Genomic DNA, 27,058 nt, shown 5'->3' on the forward strand with positions numbered 1-27,058 from the left:
CAAATGTATACTCTGTCTACATTTATATGCCAGTTTTCTCTCGGCACTATGGGGACAGAGAGCTTATTGATGACAGCTATAACTAATTATTTCAAATTACCAGTTTCTTTTCTTTGCAAATGACTTGTGGTCTATCAGTGGCAATATCTGCGTATATTTAATATTGCTGATGGTTCTATCAGTAAGGAAAATCTTGCCCATATATTATCAATTTAATTTCCTCTCCCTTTGCTAGTGAGGCTCTTGGTATCTCAGCATCCCTCCTCCACCTGTCCTGCCGTGCCTGATCAGGGATGACACAAAAATAACCGTCCTAATGCTTTTCTGCAAAATCACATCAACCCACTAGATGGCAAACAACCACTTACAAAAGCCCACAGATCCAGTTGTCTTATATAAACAAAGCCACGTCAAATTCACCACTGGTAAATAGCTAAAGGAATTAAATTTATGCTTATAGTTAACCTCACAGAGTATAGTGAAGCTTGTCCAATAATAACTAGCAAGATACATTATTAAAACCTCTTTCACATTCTCAGATCGTGAGCTACGATATGAGCTTTCACATAGCTCAGATCACGAGCTACAATGAACAGCGGCATATTTAGCATCATCTCCTTCTGTCAGGAGTGCTAAAGGTGTCTTTCTAATAAGTTTCCACTTTATCCAGTGAGTTACTTTTGGCAACATCATATATAAACTCCTAAAGGCTGTGCTATTTTTCTAAGCTGCCCCACTATGCCCATAAGGACAGAATTTCACACTTTACTGCAATCAGTGGGAAATTTGCCACTGACTCAGAGCTCAGTAGATATTTCACTTAGATGCTGTAGAATAAATAATGCCCCTGACAGAGGAGCAGAGATGGAGAGGCAAGGACCTGATGAACCTGATCTTTCTGCTTTGAATCATTCTCTGGGGAGGAAAAAATAGAATAAAAGACCTCTTGTGGTTAATAAGATACCTGAAAATGCTTTAAAGGCAGAAAAAGCTTGCAAAACCATGAAGAAATGCTTGAACAGCTCACAGGCCATTAGAGCAATTCCTACAGTGAAAGAAGCGCAGCTGACATGTTTAACTCGCCCCCAGTGCTACCACCTCTCTGCTCTATGCCCTCCTCTGTTCGCCAATTGCTATTTTAATACTTGGATGCTAGCAGTAATAACAATTTGTTCAGTATTAAAAGCAGCTTTTTATATTATATACACAAAGGGCTCCTCCTCAGGCTAACAGAGCAGTGGAAGTTCTTGCTGCAAAAAAACAGCCGCAGAGCAGGAGAGGGTGTGCAGTCCCTCAGGTAACCCTCGCACCCCTTTCAGAAAAGTTCTGAACAGCCCGAGAGCCCTTTCTGGTAACTCCTGTGTGCACCCGAGGCCAGGCGTGCAGATAGCGCTGTTATCGCTAACCTTGCCTTATACTCATTTTGTGCTGATCCACAGTTCAGTAAATACAAATATGCAAATGGATGAAGCGGCAAAAGATTTGCTTGATATTTACATGAGATGAGGCATTTCTGTACTGACTATATCTTTGTCTGTAGGGGAAACACCTGGTGAAACTGCGGGCTGATTGCAGCTGGATGTTTTCTAGACTGTGCAGCTGCTCCTGCAGTCTATCAGATAATGTTTCAGGAGATGGCCACCCCCCCCAGCCCCAGCCCCCACAGCAGGATGTGGTCCTGTGGCCTCAGCGCACTCGCTGCAATAGCACGGAGCCTCTCTCAGGCTTGCAAACACGCTCCACAGCCTCACCGTGCCCAAGGAGCTCGGCTGGGCTGACGGCAACACCGCAGTCAGGCTGGGAAAGTCACCTCTCCCTCCTGCTGCAGAACAAGGTGGCTGCCGGACTGAAGTGTCTCACTGTGGCTGGACCAGGGCTGCTAACACAATCTAGATGGGCAGAAAACAAGACAAGGCTCCCAATGCTCTGAGCCTATACAGCATGCCTCCGTTAGGCAGTTCCCAGGTAAAGCTGTTCAATCTTAAATGGACTTTACTAGAAAATGCTCACTTGGGCTCAGTCTGCTAGTTATCCTGCTGCTTGCATGGCCCAGGATGAGGACAGCACGTGTGATGCTGGAGTTTGCAGACTGCGAGCACCACAGCTACTAGCAGTAAAACCAGACATCGCACTTGCAGCAGCACATGGTGGCTTGTACATATCGACACGCACTCTTCGGCTTCTCAGGGCTGCGTGTGCATCGCTGTGCTCCACGAAAGCGGGATAAGGCCTCACCAGACAAGCTAGCCTCATCTTTCTTTTTCTGTCCTTTAAAGCTGCAGTCTCATGATACAACCCCTAAAAATAATTTAAGCCTCTCCCAGTAATGACAAATATCATCCTGCATGAACCAGAGCTAAATCTGTCTCTCCGATGTGTGCCCTTCAGGATACAGCTTGTTCTTTTCCATCCCGTCGGTGCTTGCTTCTGTTCACGCTTTGTGCTAGTGGCTCTGCTGTGACTTATTTCAGGTTAACACCTTGACCCTGTACCTCTTTGTTCATACACCTACAGCTACCAGCCTGTTCAGCTGTGATATATTTGTGAGAACCACGTCTGCACACAAGGAGGGTCGGCACTGGAGGACTGCACATGAAGGACAAACTCAGGCACATTCCCAGTTCAGGTCTTTTACCATCATGAGAATGCAGGGTGCAAGAGCCTCTCGCTGAAGAAAGGGCCTGTACTGTGAGTTTGGGGAATCCGTCCCATGCTCAATGTCACATTCACCCATTTGTTATTTTCCCAGTTTTCTTACCTCCAGATGGAAATACTATCAGACCCACAATAACTTCCCCGGGATGGATCTGAGGCAGATGTTTGTATAGGCATGCATACAGAGTATATCTCTTCTTTAAAGTGTGTGGTGACCACCTGGTGGGGATAACGTCAAGCCTAGTTGTGCATTTGCCTCCTACTCCCAAAGCTGGCCAGCAGCATTGCTGACTCTCCGGGGACAGGCTGCCCCCAAGGACGGGGAGAGCAGAGCTCGCTGCCTGCTCCTGCAGTGTCAGCTCTGCCTGGAGCAGCGGACTGTTAGCTGCAGCATACCTCAGGGACATGAAATAGCCTGTTTTTTCATGTAATACCCCTCCACGTTTTTGGGTATTACCTAATAGGGCTGAGTCAAACCTGAGGTATAGCAGAAACTGCCTGCTTCTCAGAACCACTTGGCAGCAAAGACATCATCTTATCACTGTCACACATTTTGGGTAATTATCTACGCTAGTGCAAAGCAATCGTTATACCCTCTCAGATCTGCCCGCCTGCATTTTACACATAACTCCAGCTGCTCGTGACCACACGAGGTCCATGTCGTAGACAAACATGACCCGTGGAAGACCTGAGCCTGCTAAGTTTCTTGCATCCAGCCTCATGAGATGCTGAAGCACAGGGGTCTAGCCTTAAAGGTCATTTTCTTCACATTTTGGCCATTGGGACATTTAGAGACACGGACAGACATGTGCTAAGGCATAAAGTTGCTGTGGTTTAAGGCATCACTGTCCAGTCAGCTGCTGTACCCTCCCTCTGAGAGGGTCTGGCACTCCCAGACTCGGAGCTGTTGGAGCAAATGTGCATAACCTCTCCCACCTCGAGGTGCTACTGAACAGGTTACGGTTCATCTGCCTCCTGCTTATGGGAATGGCAACCTTGCCCCAGAGGAGGAAGGACTGGCCTGTCCTTGCGGTGGCAGTACTGCTGTCAGCCCTGCCCTTTCTCAGAAGTTGCCTACCGCAGTTCAAAGGCCGGTGCATTAACTTCAGGTGTCGGTTGTAGCTGGACACATTTGTCATTCTCCAATTCCCAAAGCAGTTTACTTAAGGCACATAACTTGTGTGCAGAGGAAATGGCTCTCGCCGATCTGCATCTGAATATGACACCTGCTGCCATATCATTGTCTGACCATGATAAGGTCTGATAAATCAAATTCCACACGTGCTTTCTTGAATACCAATGTGTCTCAATCAGAAAAACAGGCTTGAGTTTTAAATGTGCTGGAAAATAGGTTTGAACTAAAATTACTTTAAACATCATATTCAGTTTGCAAATGCATCAAACTACCATTTGCATATAGGTGAGCTGGTGAACATCAGTCTGTAGGAAAAGCTTACCAGTTTTAATATACGGTGAATATTCTTTATTTAGACTTATTTTTCCAAATGCCTTATACTTCTTTTGATTGAACACTAAGCAATTAGTGTGTATTGTGATGGGAAACGCAAAACCCCGAGTCCATAAACTCAAAAAATGACAGAGAGACACAGGCTTCAATTAGCATCCAAATGCTGCAAAGCCTGCACTAGAGTCTTCTGAGAAATCTATAAAACACTTATACAGAAACACAGCTTTACTGAGAAAGCAAAAGGCAACAAATACTGTATCTTGAGTACGAGATTTGAAGAACACAAATATTCCAGTTCGGCAGCATATTTTTACATTCTGGATGACAGAATCCTTGAAATAAAAAAGTTTGTTTTCACACAGGAACAACGTTTTAATCTTTTCTTGATAAAGACTTAAAGCCAGTCACCAGCTGTAGCTTCACTAGAGTAAGCAAGAAATGAGTAATACCAGGAGGAATGCGGAGGAATGCCACTGAAACCAAGAGTGAGAGATTTAGGGAGTGGAAGGTAAAGAATCAGTTAATGTGAAACAGAGAAACACTTGTATAAAAGGCTGTATTCATAATTACACTTCTGGTTTCACACCAAGTTATTCATGGTAAAAACTGCAGGATATAACTTACGTTACTGAATTCCTCTTTTCTCTTTCAAAACCAGTGAGTAAGAGTTTAAAGAAATCACCCTCTGGGAACGATTTCAAATAATCATAGAATACCAGGTTGGAAGGGACCTCAAGGATCATCTGGTCCAACCTTTCTTGGCAACAAAATCTTCATTGTTTCTCTAAGTTGTTAATTTAGAGTCCAAAATTGAAGTCTCTATAAATCTTTTATAGAAGTACCTAACTAATTCCTCTTCAAGTCATAATTTGACACAGTAAAGCACCATTTCTCCAGCCTGAGTAAATTTCCTGCCAAGTCTTTTGGTGCCAAACTCGTTTATATCAATGCAAACCCAGTATTCAACCCATACTGGAAGCGTACTTGCAATCAGAAGTCCTATTAGAGCCGATACATATTTTTATCACTGAGATGGCAGATAATTCTAGAGTCTCGGTTAATTTATCAGATTCAGCATGAAGAATTGAAGTCAATCTCCTAAATGATTTGATTAAAAAAAAATCAACTTTCTAAAATCTCAAAAGTAAAAAATCAGTTGAATGCAATGAGTAAATTGATCTAACAATAGTTTCCGTTCTCTTAGTCTGGTCTATTTGATATGACAGCAGAAACTTTCAGATATCAGCTCATGTCAAAACATTTTACTGCCTAACTTCCTATTATATTGTTTTCTTACATACTGACATCTATCTGTTTAAGGAAATTAGATTTTTCTGTCATCACAGATTCTTATTTTTCCTAACAAATCCGTTCTATTCTGTTAAGGTAATTGCATGTTGCAATTTGCAGTTCTTTGCTAAGAACCTGTTCTTGTATTATCTTTTGTGAAACATTTGCTGACAAACCTGTAAAATCCTCAGGGCATTTTAGGCACTGAGGTGGTCGAATTACCCACTAGGAAAGAGGTTTTAGGATATCCTAAAACTCCCTTCCCACAAGGCTCACTCGGAAGCTGGTGCTACCTTCTTTTCAGCTAAGCCATCCTCTGCCAATGCAGTTTATCGCTCAGCTTTGGAGTCTGTAACTGCAACCAGAAGCCTGTAAGAATGAAACAGCATTGCCAGATGATGCAGAAATGCGCAAAGGTATGGATGCTGAAGGGGTGCAGGACAGACACCACAGATTCAGAAGATGTGATACACTGCTGTATGCCAGTCCCAAGTGCATTCGCTTGCTTGGGCGAGCTGGGGAATCATTCTCTCCCAAAGAGCCACAGCAGTGGGGCTCGTGCTCCAACGGTGCCTCCTGGCAGCCCTGTGCTGCTCGGTGTGGGAGTCTTAGCAGCTGCAGGTGCTACGGAAGGTGAGGAAGAATGATTATGAAAGGCTGGAGGCAACATGGCGCCGATGCCAATTCTACTTGGACACCAACGTTGCAAATGCTGTGTGTGACTGAGGGCTGTTATGTGTGAACATATGGCACCAAACACACGTATCATGTGTCCAGTTTAATGCCAGTAGCTATCTGCGTACAGTTGACTTAAAGAGCTTCCATGAACTGTACAGTTCCAGGCCAAAGGGCACAAGAGAATTAGGCTCGTTAATGCAATCACATTCCTGACTCAACCAGCAATTACTGACTGCCGTTGTTTTCCAGCAGTGTACTGTGTCCTGGCAACAAAGCATGAACTTACTATGCCGCTTCGTTAACAGGTTTAAGTTGTCTACTGTGCACATCTGTGGGTAGGCTTCTACAGCAAGGGGATGACTAACGTGGGCACCACCTCCTGTGGATTGTGTTGCAAAATAAAACATCAGTGTAACTCCCTGTTTACCAGTTTGGAGACATCAGGTACCGGCTCACCAGCTACTGCAGGCTGTGCGCACTCTTTATTTTTAAACATTCTACAGCAAACCTTTCTGGCATAGCTAAGACTTCCAATTGTGTAACAGCTGAGGGGACAACGCATTGCTCAACTTTATTGAATTCAAAAACATGAAGAATTGGTAGGAATGGTACGGGCAGGTTGAGCCACCTAGGGAAAGCAAACACACCTCTTCAGGTTTTTAAAACATTGTCCTGGTTTCGGCTGGCACAGAGTTAAGCATCAAAGCGTAACCTGGAAAACCAAAGCAAATTAAAACTAATACATGATGGGTGTGTGCACGGAAAAAAAAAAAAAGGTGGGCAAATTCCACTGCAGTGAGTGACACCTGCTGCTTGCATGACTCTTGTTTTTCCTTCTTTCCAGCCCGTTTGGCACACATCATTGCTAACTGCTATGGAAACGGAAAGAGCTGTTTGCCTTCTGCAAATACCAAGGAACCTGTTTTTTTCGCCCTCAGAATAATTTGAGGGTTAGAGAACTGAGCCAACCATGGCAATTTTTTCCCAGGTCCCCTTTTTATTACTATTTCGTTAATCTTCAGTACGTTCAATGGACTGTAAATTGCTTTTGCCATTGCAGAGATGCTTAGCGCTAGCGTTGTGGATTCACTGGACTTTTCTTGGCTGTGTTAATGCAACACAGAAGACTCTTGCAGGTTTCTAAAAGGCCAGTGATGTTGCAGGTTGGTGGTGGGATTTTTTTAATCTATGCAAAATTGTTTTTAAAATCTCAGTGAATGTACAGTACATGGCTAAAGGGAGGGAGCTTGCAAAAGGACCAGGAAAATAGGGTGAGCACACTAACCCTTCCGACTAACTAGGATCCCTGCTGAGTCATGAACCTGCAAGTACAGCACCTCCCAATTAAATGCTGTATTTCTATAAAAAGCGCTATTTCAGTGATAGTTACAGACTGGCTCTCAAACCCCAAACTATAAATGGAAAGGAAGGCTAGAAAGCAAACATTTTGTACTGTGGACTTGGTGATCTTTCTAAAGGACTTGCTTGTAAAACTAGGAAAGTTTGACTAATGGTTCTAACCGTGACACAAAATAAGGTGCCGCACCCAGCTACTCCGCCTCCCATGCTGGCTGCTCTGAGGAGGAACAAACCAGGCCACGTGCACCTCAGCCTCCTTCAGCAAGGCCGCTCCTGTGAAAGCCTCGCAGACTACGTTTCTGCACAGATTTTTCTTGTCCCTGATTAAAAATCTTGGATTTGTATCTCCCTGCAAATGCTTTTATCTTAGGCTCTCTTAGCACAACAAACCCTGGCAGCAGTGAACTACTCTGACCCTTTGCTCAATTAATTATTATACTGCAACCTGGCCCCGTTCCATGGGGATTAGGCAACCTTACGCCTTGTGAGCCCTCTGCTCCGATCAGGTTTGCTCATCCTGGACAACCAAGGGAAAAAAAATAGTAAATCTTCCCTGTGCCCTCTGCAGCACTGCAACCCTACCCTCCCTGCAGAGCTCTCAGCCTGTCCCACAAGGTCAAAACTGCACTGAGGAGCCCATCGGACTGACAGGTGTCCCCTGTGCATGCATGAAATTGTCGTGACTAGCTAATAGCAAGCATGTCCCCCCTACCAGATCCTGTGGGCCCTGAGCTTTCATCTCTGAGATACCCTCTGCTGCAGCACAGCCACGGTCTCTTTTCCTGATTTGCAGTCCCATAGCTGTTTGGTGAGTTGCTGCTGGATTACGGATCAGGCCAGTCAGCTATCAGGCATGCTGGCTCATGAGAGAGGGGTTACAACGCATTGCTGCGAATGTGCAGGGCACTGGGCCTTTCTAGGCTGGGAGACCACGAGCAAGAAACCAGCAGACTGTGCCCAGGCAGAGGAGGAGAGCTCAAAGAGGCCCTCAAGGAGAGCCGATCCCTCCTCCAGCCAAGGCCTGCGCCGGCCGGCCCAGCCTTATCTCCGTCTCCAGACAGGGGCCCTGTGGAGGCGGCCACAGCGCCGCGCTGCCGGCAGGAAGAGGCGCCGGATCTCCACAGGACCCGCCCCGCGCCCCGTCCTGCCCGCCAGGGCGATACCAGCCGGCTTCGCCTGCCCACAGAGCCAGCTCAAACCCGCAGCTGAGGCGAGCGGCTGCCGGCAGGCCCCCAAGCGCGCCAGGCAGCGCTGTGGCCGGCGGGGACACCCGAGGACACGGCCGGGTGAGAGGACGGGGCCCAGCTCCCACACACAACATGGCGGACGGAGGCCGCGAGGGGACTCTGCCACTCAGGCCGAGCGAGGCCAATCAGATTCCGAAGCTGTCCGCCGGGGCGGGATTTGCCTTTCAGTTCGCGTGCTTAACTCCCCGTTCGGCCGCGGGGAGTTAGTCCCGGCCAGGGCGCGCGGCCGCGGAGGGATATGGCTAGCGGGGCGTAGTGCGGCCGTTCCGAGAAGTGATGTAAGCGGCGGGAAATTCCCGGTCGCCGCGTCTCGGGGTGGTTGCGACAGCCGGGCGGGCCGCGGCCGGGCCTGGCGGGAATCGCCTTGGGGCCTCCAGCGCCGTCGCTGCGGCGGTGTTCGGGCGTGCGGCGGTCAGAGGCAGCGGCGGGTGTCGCGTGCGCGGCCGTCGTCCCCTTCCCCCGAGTCTGCGCTGAGGTGATGGTGGGTGCCCCACCGGCCGGAGGGCGAACGGCCGTCGCAGGGTAGGCACCGCCTTTACCGAACGCCGGGGCCGCCTCGCCGTTCTCCTTAGCGGGGCACGGTTAGGGCACCCTCGTGCTGTCTTTCCCGAGTGTCCCGGCCCGCAGAGGGTCCGTTTCCAGCCACTCCCTCAGGAAGGGGGAGAGCCGGTGCCTGAGAGGGCGGACAGCTTAGCTGGCTCTGCGCAGAGCACCACGCTGATAGCTTTTCTTCCAAACAAGAAATTGGGAGTTGGGGAGGGTAGTTGAGCACTGTGAAATCCTGGTGCCATATTTATGCGGTTTGCAGGATTGTAACCAAATGATCCACGCTTTTTCAGAATAATCGTTTTCAAGCAGCGTGTAAGATTGCAATGGAAACATTTATTACAGGAACAACATCCTAGCCCACTGAAACAGGACTGTTTCCAGCTCTCAAACACTCTCTTACTGGAAAAAATGCTTGTGCCGCGCCTGTAATCAGAAATCAGTGGAGCCTACCATACAGCCTTATGTGATGTAACTGAGAAGTCGTAGCTTGTAAAAATAACAAATTTCTAGCAAGTAAAACTTGGAACATGGCCCGTGTACCCCTAACTTATGCATGTTGTGATGGGCTGGTTACGCCGTGGGCAGCTAGACGAGGGAAAAGCCTCCAGAATTGGCTCCGCGAGCCGTTACCTTGGGCAACATGTTCTGTGGGGCCGAGGATCCAAGTGTCCTTGGGTAACATGGGACAAACATGGGGCGATGCAATGGACGGGGAGGGTGGTGGGTGGCTGCTCAGTGCGGGACCGTTTCCCCAACACTTAATGTGCATTTATGTACAACGGCTTAAACTGCAGTAGCTGCTTTAACCTTTTTTTTTTTCTCATTAATAAATGAAGTGGAAGGTAACTTTGTGCTGGAGTATGCTTCCAGTCTGGAAATACACAGCCCACCTTCTGTCAGTATTGCACCACAGCCATCCTGTTTATTTTCTTACTCCATTTTATGGATTTTTTTCCCAGTGTGACGTACTGCAAGCGCCAAAGCCCTGCCACAGCTCCAGGCTGAGCTTGCATCCAGGGCACGAACCAGTTAACCTATATGGTCTTTAAAACACAGTTTAACCTGCATAATTTTCTTTTCCTCTGCTGCTGTGAAGTGTACAGCGCAGCTAGTTATTTTTCACTGTTTAAAACCTTTTGCAGTGGAAAACGCTGTAGAAACAGTGATTAACGCCAGCCACGCCCCTCCGTCCACAGCGGTGTCAAACCGGGGGCAGCTGCGGTGGAGCCGTTTCCTCCCCACGGGAGGGAACGCGCGCCTGCACGGGCCCACGCGTGTCCTCATTTCCTTCCTCGCTTGCCAAAGGGGATCTTCAGGCGGGGGACAGTTCACCGGAGGCGGCACCGGCGCCCAGGGCCTGCCGCTGGCCGGGGCCGCGCCCTCCTCATTCTCCTGCCGAGGGCCCCAGCGATCGGGACGGGGCCGGTTCAGCCTCTGCATCGTTCGCGTTTTAACGGAGAAGGGCAGCGCCGGCCGGCTCTCGGTCCCCGGGCTCCGCCGGGGCAGCGCGGATCGTTGGCGCCCAGGGCGGGGCGGAGCCGGCGGACTTTTTTTTCCCGGCGTGCCGCGCGGAGGCGCCGCGGTGTCCTGCGTCACAGCGCCGGGCCGCGCTAGTCTGTGCGTGGCCGGCTCCGGGTGCGGATGAGCTTCGCCATCATGGCCTCCACCGCCACACACCCGGCCCCCCCGCCCGCTGCTGCCGCCGCCGCTGCTGCCGCCGCCGCCGCTGCTGCTGCCGCCGCTGCTGCCGCCGCCGCCGCCGCCACCACCGCCGCCACCACCACCACCACCACCGTTGTCGCCCCGCCGACTCCCGCCGCCCCGGGCATCCTCATCGGCGACCGGCTCTACTCAGAGGTGTCGCTCACCATCGACCACTCGCTGATCCCCGAGGAGCGCCTCTCGCCCACTCCCTCCATGCAGGACGGCCTGGACCTGCAGTGCGAGACCGACCTGCGCATCCTGGGCTGCGAGCTCATCCAGGCGGCCGGCATCCTTCTCCGCCTGCCGCAGGTGTGTGCGCGCCCCGGCGCCTTCCCGGGGCGGCTAGGCCGCGGCGGGAGGGAGGGAGGGAGGGAGGGCGCCGCCATTGTGGCGCGGCGGGAAGGGCGTGTGAGGCGGCCGCGCGGGGGGGCGGCGGCGCCAGCTGGTGCCTGACACAAAATGGCGGCGGCGGCGGCGGCTGGGCTCGGTGACTGACTGCCGCTCCCTCTTTCTCCTCCCTCCCTTTGCGTTCATAGGTGGCGATGGCGACGGGGCAGGTGCTGTTTCATCGGTTCTTCTATTCGAAGTCCTTCGTCAAGCACAGCTTCGAGGTGAGCGCGGCACGGCCTGGCGGGGAAGCCGGGGGGCGAGGCGGAAGATGGGAGGAGGAGCGCGCTAGGCGCTGTTCTGGGCGACCAGTGAATTTGGCCAGCCGCACGCGAAACAGGCTGCTCTCTTTGAGCCTTTAGGCCACGGGTTTTTTTTAGCTGTGTAAATCTAGTCTTATCGGGATTAAAAGTAATTTTCTTATGGAAACGGGGCTTCCTTTCAGATTGTTGCTATGGCCTGCATCAATCTCGCATCCAAAATCGAAGAGGCGCCTCGTCGGATAAGGGACGTGATCAACGTGTTTCATCATTTGCGTCAGTTAAGAGCAAAAAGGTAAGATTAGCTTCGTTATGAACATAAGCATCTGTTGTCACTAATGTACACTGCAGGTTTTCAATTCACAGTATTTTTCCAGGCTAAGTTCAACGACCTAAAATTGAGAAGGGAGTGCTCATTGGCTGCTATGTAGGCAGTACAGTTCAATGCTGACTGCTTCTACCGTTACTTTTGATTACTTGGTAGACCCGTTTTCATTATTTATATAGCTACAAGTCATGAGTATTGGTTCTAGTTTTACGTCCATGGTTGTAGTTTTAGGTCTATTGCTAATTGATTTTTGATGTCTTGTAGTTCTTGAAAGGTAGTCTTAGGTATGAGTAGCTAATTAGTGGGTTGCTGTCTATTCTCCAGACTTAACCATGTTCGGTAGTCTTAATGCTTTCCTCTTGTTAGTATGTAGTCGTCTAAATGTGGTTACGGTGCCAATAAAGTATCAGTTAACTAAAGGTGAAATCTGAACTTTTCCTAGTGATGACAGTATTGCCTTTTAGAAAAAACAACTTTAGAAAGTATCTAAAATAAGTATGGTTTAGCGTACGGTGTTTGCAGTTTTAATGACACCACTTCAGCAAGGAATGTGTAATTGAGTCTTCGAAGCTGAAGGCATCTTTAATTGTAAATAGTGAGACTTGTGTTTTTCATGCAGATCGGGATAATTGTCTGCTCGAGTTGTAGAGCTGTTCTCAGTTGTGAGTGCCTAATACTGCTTTTTTGTGTGTAAAACGATGTATGTTTTCATGTGTAAAGCGAATTGACTTGATTGGAAGGAACAAGGAATGGTTGAAGGGAAGGAGTTCTCTAAGTTGCTATTAAATGTAAAATTTTTTTTAAATCTGTCATGCAGCAGTATTGTAGTCTGTGAGATTGGAGACATCAGCTGTGCTGAAGTAGCTTTACTTTCAGTGGCTGATTACTTAAAGTGCAAGGTAATCCATAGTTACAAAAGGACTTTGTTTTTAGCTAGATTCTTAAATTCACGCTTTTGTTTATCTGCTCTGTATAACCAAGTTACCGTAGGAATTTAAACTTTAGTGTTGTGTAACCTTTTTGAGAAGTAGAGTAGAAATCCCTTAGAGAAACCAGCTGTTTCTTGGTGTATTTATCCTGGTTATGCTTCTGTTGCATCTAAAACTTCTGCTTTTACTTCCTTGTGCTTATGTTTTCCTAGTTTTAGATAAAAGAAGAATGATTTGGTGTTATACTTTGAAACTTAGCTTTGTTCCTGTTTTTTTAAAGTTGTTATCCCTGATGGCCCTGAGAGAGTTTTGTGAAGTTATGCTGAATGTGAATTTGGTGGTGGTGTTTCTTACCACAGTTAACGATAAGGGAGTCTGGTTATTGGAATTACTGAAGCTGGTTCAGTGATTCCTAATGTTTTGGCCTTGATCCAGACAGTGAAGGTTAATTAATCATATGCAGTGCTTTTCTTTGCAATGAGAATATAAATTAGTTGTTTCTTTGTACTGTGCGAAGGATCAGAGAAACTGAACTTAACCTGTGAACTTAAATCTTTCCAGCTAGCCTGTTCCAAATCAGAATGTCACTTGTGCATGTTACATGGTGTCTAAAATGCATCATGTCAGGAGAAATCGTGCACTTCTACCCATTATTTTCTGGAGAAATGGGTATTGTTGCTCTGAGATTCTGAGTGAATCAGCATGAAATTAATCTTTAAAATACTGAAGTCTGACATTCAGGCTTGCCTTTTTTCTTTTTTTTAACAAGCAGGATGTAAACATTTTTCTGTACTTTTTACAAGATTACAATTACATAATCTGTACACGTTATTAACTTCAACTCTTTTTTCCCTTGCAACCGACTATACAGCGACCAGCTACATTTACCAAAGCCTGGGTGATGTGGAGTGGTACATAAAGATGAAGCTGTCGTCATGGCAACAGTGAGTGAAGTATCGAAAATCCCCAAGGAGAAGCCAGTGCTCTGAGAATAGGTCACTGGAATCGGGGGACTAACAGGTTGGCCGCTGGTGAACCATTTGGAAGAACTCCTGTATCTTGTTATAAGCTTTTTTCTTTGCTGTCCAGGTTTTTAGAATACTAGCTTAATCTTTTTTTACCTGAAGCTAACACTTAGGCTGTAGTTAGTTTCTCACACACAACCCAGAACTGAAACAATCAGTTAGGCTGCTGTACTTTCTTTTCGCCTCTAGTCTAGTATTTCTGTTAACTGAAGCTCTTAACCTGCATATGAAGTTTGAGTAGGCTTGCTTTCTCTTAAACAGCTTTGGATTCTTAGTTCCACTTTCTGTATAATTGCAGTTTGAATTCACAGTAAAACACACCTTCACAAGGATACGGAAGTCTTGAATTTGTAAAGCTATTTATATGAATTATTATGTAAGCAGTCCCTTATATGTACCTGTTTGCAGAACTGGGAATTGCATTGGAACTTTCTTTTTGTAAGACTTGTAGTCAACTTGAGTTACTGCTAGGTGGTATTTCTAATACTGAGAAGTAAGAAAAAGCTAAAAAAGTGTTTTGGACAAGCATATTTTCTTTTGGATCTTTCACGAGCATATGTCATGTAGTACTGCATGTAAAAATGTTTGTGTGCATGGAGAAAAGCTCGTATTATGAAAATACTGCTTTTTAAAAAATTGTGTGCCGAAACATCTGTGTTCTGAGCGAAGTGCAACTATTGTTTAACATGTAGAATGTAGTTTGAAGTTGATTTTATTTATCTTAAATGTGCCTGAAAGCTGCAGAAAGTCCTCATGAGACTGGAACCAAATGTGACTCCTGTCATTATGTAATCTCACAAATGTTGGTTTGAGATGCTCAGTCAGCTGTTCTTTACTTCTGTTGCAGCAAACAGGTTCATGCAGTTGTGTTGGAAGTGGCCTGTATTAATAATACACACTACTTAGTGTTCTTCAAACTGTTCTATAAATCTACAGTGCTTGTATTTACAATGTTGGAGACAAATACAGAACTCACTTTCTTCTCTTATTGACTGACATAAGAGAGATCTGGTCTTTGAAATGAGATGCGGATGTTATGCTGTACTTGTCAGAAGTACTTTTTGCATTATGAACAAAACTACAAAGTATTAGACATTCCAAAGACATGGAATTTTAATACTACACCAAATGAAGCTGTAGCTGTGTCAAGAACTTAGGTTTCATTTGTCAGAGGGATTTAAAAAAAAGGATATTTGTAATTTATTTATTGTTACAAACAGATTACAGTGTTAGCCTTTTCAGTTGTTACGCAATCTCTAAATCCTGATCAAGTTTTGCGACTAAGTGTTGGATTGACTTACCAGAATGGGCACTGTGTGCTCTCTGTTCTTAAGTCTCAAGTCTTGCCTGGAGCTCTAGTGCTGATCTATAAGAACAGATTCAAAGTGAGAATTTGTAATACTACTTGGCTATATAGGGCTTGAAGCTTATATTTTATATGTAAGCTTATAAATTATTTTTCTCTGGTTTGTTACTTGGACCTAAAATGATTACTTCTTGGACTGAGAACTAAGTGCAGCAAATGCAGTAGCAAAGTTCCTCTTTTTTTTCTCAGTAGGAAAGCTAACAAGTTTTCCAAAGGGAAATCTCTGACGTTTCCAACTTCTAAATAATTATGCATACCAACACCTTGGAGTTGATGGCAAAAGTACTAAACTGGTAAATCTTAATATGGTGGGGAACCTGACTTTTGCGAGTAATAAGGTGCAGTAAAGTCTTCTGCAGATTTTTATTTTTGCATAAGTGGATAAAAGACTGCATTTGTCTTTATTTGTGGAAATACTGTCTAGATAAACTGATGTCTTTCATGGCTTCCTTAGATCTGTAGACCTCTAGAACTTGTGTGTCATAAGTGACCGGAGTAACGCGGGACAACAGAGTAAAGCAAACTGTCGAGTGTCTTAGTTTTGAGTTTCCTGTCGCTTTGCTGTTGAACATGTACAACCAAAGTGTGAACTGTTTGTGCTGATCCTATGGCCCTGTAGAAGGACAGTGAAAACTTAAAATGCAGTAAGGTTCAGTCTTCCCGGTTGCATTTCTGGCTACCTTACTGTGTTTTCATAATACTGACTTTTTTGCATAGCTTTCAGAGAATGCAAAACCATGTGGAAGATAGTAATCCTATGGCAGGTTGTTGGATGATCCCATGCAGTCATGTTGTCCCGCTGTTGATGTTTTTTTTTTTTAGACTGGAAGTCATAGCTGCCCTAATGGTTTCATCCAAGATTTGTCACCTCTGATGAAGTGTTCTGCTAACAAGATAAGCTGAGCCTGGACACCTAAACTCGCTCTGAATGATGCCTTGCAGATCCTGTTAATGCCAGTGATCTCTAGATAAAATTGTGTAAAGCAATATTGGAAGAAATGTTATTATAAAACCCAGTATAGTTAGTTGAAATCAATGGGAAGTGAACCAGTTTCACTGATTTAAGAACTTCAGCTTGGTTCTTCCAGTCTCCACTCCAGAGCATTGTGTTCAGACAGCCTTTTTAGTGTTTGAGTGTTCAGATAAAATCATAGCCTCTCTACTGAAGTAGTTAACTTAAGCTTTAAAAGTTTTTCTTTTCTAGTTAATTTATGAAAAAAACCCCAACATATTCTGACTGGGTTATATTTGGAGTAGCTGAAATCACAAATTCTGTAAACTTGCCCTGATGAGCAAGAGTAACCCTTAACTAGAGAAGTTACTTTTATGTAACATGGAAAACATTGCATTTTTTTTTTTTAGGAGACAGAAGTAGTAAGGCTTGTACTTGAATTGTAGGTCCTTCCTGGCACCAAGAAGCTTCAGTAGTTCATTTCAGACCTCCTGGGAGCTGCTTCTCAGCCCTGTGGGAAGAGCAGGGGGAGCTCACACTTCAAGTGCATGGTTATACAACATGATGCTTTTATTAGTGAAGTGGATGGCTTGTTGTATCCTTTGACCAATGGTAATAAGCATCCTTCCACGTGACTGCAGAAGTCTTAGTGTAAATAGTGGATTACTGAAGTTAGGAAGCCCTTCAGCTAGCCTTGTAATTAAATTGACCCTTTGTTCCTGGGGTGGAAACCTAGGGTTTTTTGAGTGTTTCTTCTACTCTGTGACCTATCGGGGAAGAGAAGTGTGATCCACTTGTGGAACTTGCATGGAATCAAAGAAGACAAGTTAGTACTGAAATATTTTGTCTGATAAAACAGAAGCTGTATTTTGAATCCACTGTGCATTGCTTTTTTTTCTTTTGAAAGTAATGTAAAATAAATTTGTCACTGGTGCTTGGGGTATACTAGGTTTATCATGAAACAGTGTGGTTTATTAGAGTGTAACTAGTTGCAAAACCATTATTCTGCATTGGAAAGCATGTGGAATACATGAGGCATATTACAAAGAGAAAAAGCTGGTCTGTCTGTAGGAGGAAGTGGATTAAAATACACAATGTGGAATGTTGAAAGGTCAGGTCTAAGCACGGACAAAGAAAAGAATACAAAATGGAGTATGATGCTTGTGCATAAAGCATACAGCAAGTTATTTTAGTTAAAATGAAAAAAATGCTTTGGAGAGTTCAGGTGTTGGATTTGGAAGGAATTAGGACTTGATAGTGCTAGACTTAGGAATCTTGCGTTGTGAAATGAGCTCTTGTTTTGCAAATGCAAATAGCAGAATTGACGGGATATCCACTGATTAGTGGGTGCAGCATTCAGAATTACAGGCGGATCTGTCACAATTTCAGAGGTTAAATTCTTTGCTTTACTAGGCTTCTCATATATCACAGTAGCAGGGCTGTCTTGTTCACTGAAGATTGAATAATCCTGTCTTCCAGTGCATAGGAAACTGCAATTTGTAAAGCGCAAGCTTGCTATTTTAGTATCAGTAAAAAAAACCTGTTCTAGCTGACAACTATCAAAGGTAGTTGTATCACACTCCTTCCCCCACCCCTGTCATGAAGTGTAAAGGTTCTTTGAGATCTTCACTGTAAAGTTGACTTCCATTCCAGCAGCTGGACCAGCGTAGTTTGCATACATAGTAGCAAAAGATTATTTTTTTTTTATTTTAGCCATCTAATCTGTAGCTAGTCAAAAGCAGAAACTAAACTAGTTTATCTAAACTTGGACAGCACAAGATTAATGCTTAAACTTGCTTGCAGGAGTTGAAAACCGGTTTCTGTTGCCATTAGTTGGTTGGAAGGGAAAACAGAGATGCTGTTATTTTTGGATATGCAAAACAGTTTTGATTTTATTTCTTGCAAACTATAGGACTCCAAGCCCCCTGATACTTGATCAGAACTACATAAACACCAAAAATCAAGTAATCAAAGCAGAGAGGAGGGTACTGAAGGAGTTGGGATTTTGTGTTCATGTCAAGCATCCACATAAGGTGAGTTATCAAAAATAATATAATTGTAAATATTATTCCACCTTGATGCCATCATTGTGAGCTGTGGGATGAGAAATGCAGGTGTAAAAATGGCCTGATTTCTTCTCTTCATTCCGTAGTAGTTACCATGAATGTTTTTGCCAGAGTGCTTGGGCAAATAGTCATATTGATTTCAGTAGAAATTGCTTCCTTGGGAAAAGTTAAAGGTGACTGTTTTTTTAAAATCATAGAAAAGTAGTAAAATAAAGAATTGTCTGAACATGATTGGATGACATGTGAGCTTACAGTGTATGCTTAGAAAAGGAGGAGAGACTATTGTTTTGGAATGCTGTTTGGCTATACGTAGTTACTTCCTTACTTGCTTTATATGTTAAAACTGAGGGTTTTTTTTTCCCCCCCTTATTCCTCAGATCATTGTTATGTATTTACAAGTCTTAGAATGTGAACGTAATCAAACCCTCGTACAGACAGCCTGGTAAGTTGTTATTTTCCATTCATTTCCTAGCCAGGAAAATAGTAGCAGAAATAACAAGCCTGACGATCCATATGCAAAGCAATGAGATGTAAGTTATTACACAAATATATACTTTTAAAATATTTTAGTGCTTGTTTCTGCTTACTATTTTCATGGCTTGATTCCACTATAGTAATGGAGAACTCAATTTAACTTTGTTCTTTTTTCTACTCTTTAATTAAAGGGTAGTCCATGATGGTAAGTCATAGAGCTCTGCCCTCTGCACCTCAGCCCATGACCTGGGGATGGCCTGTTTGGCTGCCCTTCTCTCCAGCCAACCCAGTGCAAGCTCTCATCCGAGATTCACTGAAGTGGTCCATATCCATCGGGCAGCATCTTCTAGTTCTGTCTGGGTGTCGAAAGGATTTGTATATTTGCTTTTAGAAGTAACTGTTAAAAATGTTTCTAAATGTATTTGTTGCCTAGCTACTGTGTACTGTAGTGTATTTAAAGGACACATGGGGTAGACTTTTTGCCAACATTTATTTAGTTGATTCAGCATTTGGCTAAACTTGAGTTTAAAAAAAAAGAAAAAATTACAGTGCATGCAGCATGTTCACTTAGAAGCCATACCGGGCATGGTTTTCTATAGAGTCAATACTTAACTGACTGCTGTTTCTTTCCTGTAGCTCAATCACTTAGAAATCAATGGAGGTGTCTGCTGTTTAAATGTCTCTATCTCTTGGCATGTATTGCTTGGCAGTGCCACCGTGGTGGAAGAATAGTAGCTTAGTGAAGTGGGAGACCCATTACTAACTTGCAGGTCTTTTTCCAATACTCAGTGAGCAAACTGGATGCTTCTCTCTCTGGATGAAGTTAATGTGACTCAAGGCACACGTAGGATTTAAATGCAATGTTTTATGAACTTTATAGGTTGCATCTAGCCTCTGGAAAATGGTAGGTTAAAACTATACCATGCTTTCATGCTTGCATTTGAGTTTTAAGCATATTGATTTTTAAATACAAGAATATTGGTGTTTAAAGCAAACAGCTGGACAGATAAAAAGTACTTGCTAGATTGTTAACTCAATGGACACTTCACGGTATAACTTAACGTACCTACCTAGGAAGTAGCCATTACATTACTATCACTTGCATTGGGGTTTCAAAACAATGGCAATGGTGCAAACTTTGTTACAGAAGTAACAAATGTAAACATCAAATACAATAATTTGAAAGGAACCAAGTGTTTAATATAATAACAGAAAAAATAATAAAGTCAATTGAGTCTCCAGTATTGTTACCCTCTAAATAAAAAGATGTAAACCTGAGAGCCAACCCTTCATCTTTTTTTTTCCTTTTTTTTTTTAGGAATTACATGAATGACAGCCTTCGAACAAATGTGTTTGTTCGCTTTCAGCCAGAGACTATAGCATGTGCTTGCATTTATCTCGCTGCTAGAGCTCTGCAGGTGAGCATTTGTCTGTCTTCAGTTAGCATTGTCTTGTATTGCTAGTAATTTGGTTTCAAGAAAATTAATGAAAATATTTAAAACAAAAGCCTGGTCTGTAATCTCTACTATTCAGCATTCGGTTGTTTTATTTTCAGATTCCACTACCTACCCGTCCTCACTGGTTCTTGCTCTTTGGCACCACGGAAGAGGAGATTCAGGAGATATGCTTAACAACTCTTAAGCTCTATACCAGAAAGAAGGTAACTTTGAGGTGTTTGTTTTTTCTATTCAGTGTTCAGCGCAGCTTGAGCTGTCTCATGGCTGTCTTAAGCATGTTTGGGAACACCTGCATACAAATCCACTAATCGGAAAGGCTCCACTTTGTGGCTTCTCTAAGGGGAGTGAGAGCAAATTATGGTAGTTAGTCACATTACTGGACAGATGATTAAAAGATAATTGAGTATTTTTCAGAAATGAGAAGAAAATATGAATTCCATTAGTTCAGCTTCTTACCACATTGTTACTTTAACAGCCCAATTATGAATTCCTGGATAAAGAAGTAGAAAAGAGGAAAATGGCACTACAGGAAGCTAAACTGAAGGCAAAAGGCTTAAATCCGGATGGAACTCCAGCACTCTCAACACTGGGTGGCTTTTCTCCTGCATCCAAACCATGTAAGTTTGTTTTCTGGACAGAAACTTGCATAATAGTGTTTGATAAGTCTTCTAAATCCGTGTCCCAAGGTGTTAAAAAAAAAGTAGGTTTGCTTCTTGAGCTGCTAGACAATTTAGGATTTCTCACAGAACTAAGCAGCAAGACAAATCTTTCTTTTTTTAAAACACAAATTTTAAAACCAGTTTCAATACCTTGAAATAGTAGGCTAGAGGGAAACGGGATGCCTTACTCCATACTTCCGCAGATTGGAGAGTGATATATTAATAATACGCACCCTTGAGATAATTATGTTATGAAAATGTCTAGACCCAGGAGTTTGCTGTATATTACTGTGTTGTGAAGAGAGACTCTCTGGATTTAATTGGGGGGGTGGGGGTGTGTGTCTCAATAGCCTTCATGGTTCCTTCTGCAGCAGGTATCTGATAATTGCTTTCTTTGCTTTTCTTTAATGTACTTGGCAGCTGTTCAAGTGCAGTGAAGGAAGACGGCTTGTGGTCAGGAAATGGTGAAGGGAAGGTCACAGTGCTGTCTTGCCATTAACATGAATAAATTGCTGTCATGCATATCTTGAACCTGCCAATAAATCTGTCTGAACTCTAATGATACAAAGAACAGACAGTTTTGTCTTGGTGCTTCTACCTCTTAATGCTGCTATTGATCTGTAAACTACCAACAAAATTTAAAGGCTATCACGAGCATTGGTCCAGTGATGGTGGGTAAAGTAGAAGGCACAGGCCTTTGTTACATGGCCTCTTAAAGAACTTAAGAACATATTCTGAGAAAGCACTATTTGTAGCAGTTATTTCTCCTTCAGAACAATACATCTGACTTTCCAGGGGTCTTTGAGCTGGCAAGTGTAAATTTCTCACTAAACAATGAAAGCTTTTTCTTATTTCTCTGAAGTGGAAGCCTAGGTTAGAAAAGTTTGAGTGAAAGCAGGATCTCTGGGTGGGGTTTTGGAAGACTTCTTACTAGCTGACAAACTGAGGGAAAGCTTCTGATAGAATTCTGCCTTTCTCTGTTTGTACATTAAACCTGTGAACCCTATTGAGTTAGGAAGCTGCGGTGTAAGGCATAATGCAGCACCTCTGCCTTACTGTCAGCAGGCCAGATAGAAATGCATCGTTCTTGCATAGTAGCCCTTCCGTGAACAGGTGAATCCATCTCTGGGCTATATCAGCTGACTGTAGAGACAGACTGGCTTCTAAACTAAATAAGTTTTTTGTTACTCATTATATTTGTGCGACTAATATAAAACGGAAATCTGTAATTTTGCTCTTCAGTCTTAATTTCTAATACTATAGAAAGAATTAACTGTCAAGGTGACAATTTAAGTTATGTGTTTGTGAGCCATAAGGGCAGCTTTTATTTTGTGCCACTTGGGCCCTGGTGGACGAAATCTCAAATGAGCCTGGCTGCTTGGCTTGAAGGTCACAGTGGTGGTCTTCCCCCACCCCCACCCCCCGCAGGCAGCTGGCTTTAAACTATGCGTCTCCCCACAGGCATCTCACTCCAATGTTCCCTTCTAGGAGTGCACTATAAATGGAAAGATGGAATGAAATAGTAGCTCTTGAGTTCGTATTTACATTTTGTGTAAATACTGGTAAAAGTATATAAAGGATACAATATGTTTATTACAAAGTTTATGAATAAAATACCTAATTTTGAATTTAAATTTGATTGTTAGCTTCCCCGAGAGAAGTAAAAACTGAAGAGAAGACTCCAGTATCTGTGAATACCAAAACCATTAAAAAAGAGCCAGAGGAGAGGCAGCAAGCTTCAAAGAGCCCTTACAATGGGTAGGTAAAAATATCTTCCTGATGAAGAGAAGACTTCGGTAAAAACAGTTTCTTCAACTGAAGTACAGTGAACTACTTTTGAGCTACTTCATGGAAGTAACGAGTACCTCAGAAGTGTAATCCTTTCTTTTCCCTCCCCTCCCCCAAGCATGAGAAAAGAAAGCAAGAGAAGTAGAAGCAGCAGAAGTGCTAGTCGATCTAGGTCAAGAACAAAGTCAAGGTCTCGATCTCACACTCCTAGGCGGCAGTAAGTAGTGGATTTCTGTTTGGTTGGTGGGGGTTGTGGGGAAGGGGCAGGGTTTTTCAGGGTAGGGGCAGGGGGTTGTCTTTTTTGTCATAATTAGTTCTCTGGGATATTTCAGCAGGGTTTTTCACTTCTAAGAAGTAGGGCCACTCCAAGTAGCTTGTAGGTGCTTAGCACAAGCTTCTAACTGCTGGCCAGCAAAAGTGTGAGACTTGGGCCTGGATTTAGGCTCTCAGTTCTTGACGTGAAGCAGTTCTGTTGGTAACTGTGCCGTTAATAGTTCAAGCTGTAAAAGCTTTGCTGTAAAATGGAAGCTTAAGACTATTATAACTGCACATGTACGCGATGAGTCTATGATGGAGTGAGTGTAAGGTAGTCTTGCCCCATTTGATGATCTTCACAAGGAATCCATTATAAATGAGAGCAGTCTCTCGGAACTCAGTCCACTTTGAAGTAGCGAGAAGTGCTGTAGAAGCTAGTTTCATGTGTTGCAGCTTTCTTCCAAATGCATGGGAGAATGTATCTTCTGTCAGTGTTGCACGATGCACTGTCTGGCTCTTCAGTACTTTGCCTCTCTTCTGTGACTGGGGAAGAGGAGGAACACTGCAGGGTGATGCAGTGATAGCTGCTGGCATTACAGATATATAGATATAGATATATATATATTTAAAGAATCTTCAGACCGACATCCAAGTTGGAAACAACCAACTTGGATCTCAATGAGGTGTTCCCCTAAGTATTGTTGACTGTCAAATCATTGAAGGAAAAAAGGCAATAACCAGTTTGCAATCTGCTGTTGAGGGGAAGATTCTTGACAAGGTCGAACAATTACGAAAGGCGCTGCATTCTGGGTTTGGTTTGGGATTTTGCTCTGATTTCTTCCAGTAACTTGGAAGTTCCTAAGCATTGATTTTTTTTTTTTTTTTTTTTCCTTCCACGTGGAAGACATGTTTTAACTTTTTAACACTTTTCTGTAAGCTACAATAATAGGCGGAGCCTGTCCGGGACATACAGCTCAAGATCGAGAAGCAGGTCCCGCAGCCACAGCGGCAGCCCTCGCCGACACCACAATCACGGCTCGCCACACCTGAAGACCAAGCATAGCAGGGAAGAGTTGAAGAGTGCAAATAGACATGGTCACAAAAGGAAAAAATCTCGTTCACGTTCGCAGAGCAAATCCAGGGATCACTCCGATGCTGCCAAGAAGCACAGGCACGAGCGGGGACACCACAGAGACAGGCGCGAGAGATCCCGCTCCTTCGAGAGATCTCACAAAGGCAAACACCACGGTAGCGGCCGGTCAGGACACGGCAGGCACAGACGCTGAGGTTTGCACCTGCACCAGAGTCTAGTTAAGCCTGTATATAATACAGTAAGTGGACTCTTTATTTGAGAACCAAGGAACCGATTAGGATTTCATTAATTTAAACCCAATATCTGATTTTCTAAAACATGTAGAAGATTTTTCTTTTGGGAAAGAAACTGTTACCAACTTTTGCACATAATACCTTAGCAGTATCAGATTGATGGAAAACAACGATCAGGTTAAATTGTATGTATTAGAGTTGTGTATTGTTTATCGATGTGAGAACTGGAGAATGGATTTCTGTAAAAAAAGCAAAACGTACCTTATTTTTATACAAGTCAATTGCAGACACTTATATTTAAGTATAGCTATTTGTTTAAACGATGGTGGATACTTTCTTACACTGGTTTTAGTCTGCATGTGTTAAAAGATTTTTACAAGAAATAAAATATGAAGGTTTTTTTTTTACTGCCTGTTGGATTTCCAATATATTGAAACTAAACTTAATTTTCTTGAATGCCATCACTCTGACCATTGCAGATTAATGGGACACGTGGGATATTGATTTGCAATAGAAGCACATGAAAGGCTGGGAGAGCTTTAGAAGTTGGTGTCCTTCCTAGGGGAGGCAGCTGGAAAGCCAGGTCCACTTCTGACATGCATGCAACAGCTGGAATAAATGAGCATGGACCTCTCTGTAAAGTTCGGTGGGATGAGCGGCTGGTGGGGAAGTTGGAAGCTGTGAAAGAGCTGCACTTCACAAGCCATGGATAGGCTGCTTGTGTCCCAACTTTCCTGTCAGCTGCCTCTGGGGAGGTGGGGATTTCTTCCCTGCCTGTCTCCTGCAGCTGCTTCAGGCAGAAGCCAATGGGTTGCTGTCGTCATCTGTTCTCTTCTGTGCTAGAAGTACAAAGCAGGACAAATAAGAACATGCCTAGAGCGATCAAGTTTTGGGGGTTTTACTTCCCTTCTTTCATTACTGGTGGCAGGATGGTGGCAGTAGAAGGAAGGATTCTATTGCAAGTGTAATGCTCACACAGCTTCTAGCTGAGCTCCCAGGGGCAAATCTGCCAGCAGAGCCATCTCCCATGCCTGCTGTGCTGCTGCAGTTGGTTGAAGGGTTGCACTGACTCAGCTTGGGGAACTTGTCTGGCTTAAATACATATCAGGTGTGCTCCACTGCAAAATACAGATCAGTTTGCTGCCGGAAGCTCACCTGTGTGTGCTGGGGCGGTTTCTTAGTGTCCAGCTGCTGGAACAGTACCCTGTGCCACTGTACAACCCAAAGCTGTGGCCTGGCATGGGACAGCTGTGGGGTGGAGTTGCAAGTAAAGGAGAGGTGAAATGGGTGAGGAGGAATTTGATTTGATTCTTTCAGGTGCTGCTCAGGTAGTAACAAAATCTTAACCCTAAGATGCTTGCTGTCCTTGCAAGCTTTAGATGCTATCCTGGAGTCCCTTTGGGTGTGAAGACTGCTAATGCAGCATAAAAAGACCTTTGCTCTCCTGCAATGCTTCTCATGATTTAACTGCTCTGGCTGAAGGTGACCTGGCTGGGTACATGCACCTGCAGCATGGCAGAGGGCAAAGCCTGAGGCCAAACAAGCTGGTAACGGACTGAAACGGGTCTGGCATCCTCTGCTACTGCAGGAGCAAGTGCCAGTCTCTGGCCACAAATTCTGCAGACCTCGAAAAGGAAAGAAAAAAAATGTGGTTGAGCAAAAGCTTCACTGGAACTGGTACATTCTCATAAGCAGCTGCCCAGCATCCTGCCAGGCCCGATCTGCATCTGTTGTCTAGAAATACATGAAGGAAATTTTTTTTTTTTTTTTTTAAAAGAGGGGGAAGATAAATGTCTTCCTCTGTTTCTTGGTTACCTCTGTGTGTTTTTTTTGATCTGCAGTAACTATTTCGTGTGTTTGTTGCTTTCAGGAAAAGCTATTTGTTGCTATGGAAATTAAGGTAGCTTTTTTCCCTAGATACAAGTATTTAGATAGTCTAGGGCAGTGATAAAAACCCAGTTTTGAAGTAGCAGCACAATTGGCTCAAGCTCTGTTGAACGTCAGAGTTTGTGTGTCGGAGTGAAACATGAAGAGGACTCAGCGTCTATATTTGTGTTTATGCATAAGCACTAATTACCCTTCTGTGCTTCCAGTGCCCCTTGCTCCAGAGCTGAAGAAGAGAAGTTAACTTCCATGTAAAGCTGGAACATCTGGTGATGTGAAACATCTAGACACCATCTGCTCCAGATTGCTTAGACCGTGAGCTTGCAGTCAGCTAGCAAGAAGTTCAGTGTTTGTTCTTCCATGGATAAAAAAAGCTGTCTTCAGCTTTATGGATGGTGGCCTTAACCATGCAACATCCTTGCCAACAACAGGCCATAAAATAAATGGTTTTGGTTACTGAAACAAAAGCAGCAGGTCTTTCTCGAAGCCCAAGTGTGTCAGGTCAGTGCTGTAAAGGAGAGAAGATGTGCTGGGGATGTGAGTGACAAGAAGCACAAACTGGGGAGTGAGTTGTTTGTTTCACTGGCTGGGTCCCCTCAGGCGGTAGTGTGTGGTCCTTCAATAGGAGGTGGAGCAGTCTGAAAGCAGGATAACAGTCCTGAATGGCTGTAGCCTTGTTCATGTGCCATTACCTGGAGGGCTTGTCAAGAAGAAAGCTTCTGGGCGAGCAACAGCTTAAATACTTAAATACATGGCAGTATGGTTACAGCTGGTGACCAGGCTGTACCCAGGAGCCAGCTGCACACACAGCTGGGGCTGCGAGCTGCCTGAGCCGCTGGGCACAACTGGGAGCACCCAGGCTCTGACCTGGCTCCAGCTGAGCCACACCTGAGTAAGAGCTTCCCCCTCCTTTGCCTTATCCCATGGCCATGCTGTGAATTCCTCTGTCTCT

General features: G+C 44.3%; 1 protein-coding gene across 2 annotated transcripts; it reads left to right on the forward strand.

The window, feature by feature from the left end:
• Positions 1-10,872: 10,872 nt before the first annotated feature.
• Positions 10,873-26,698, forward strand: CCNL1 (cyclin L1). Of its 2 annotated transcripts, XM_076341476.1 has the most exons (12): positions 10,873-11,259; positions 11,487-11,561; positions 11,783-11,892; positions 18,110-18,230; positions 18,641-18,705; positions 20,056-20,155; positions 20,293-20,397; positions 20,670-20,811; positions 22,500-22,611; positions 22,760-22,858; positions 23,834-24,227; positions 26,316-26,698. In XM_076341476.1, the coding sequence occupies exons 1-11, from the start codon at positions 10,888-10,890 to the stop codon at positions 24,180-24,182; spliced, it is 1,650 nt and encodes a 549-aa protein (XP_076197591.1). In that variant the 5' UTR covers positions 10,873-10,887; the 3' UTR covers positions 24,183-24,227; positions 26,316-26,698. The 2 variants fall into 2 exon arrangements, with proteins under 2 accessions (XP_076197591.1, XP_076197590.1); XM_076341475.1 differs by lacking the exon at positions 26,316-26,698 and having other exon boundaries at positions 23,834-24,629.
• Positions 26,699-27,058: the final 360 nt, after the last annotated feature.

The sequence above is a fragment of the Aptenodytes patagonicus genome, chromosome 6 (genome assembly GCF_965638725.1).
Source record: "Aptenodytes patagonicus chromosome 6, bAptPat1.pri.cur, whole genome shotgun sequence".
In the NCBI taxonomy this organism is placed as follows: domain Eukaryota; kingdom Metazoa; phylum Chordata; class Aves; order Sphenisciformes; family Spheniscidae; genus Aptenodytes; species Aptenodytes patagonicus.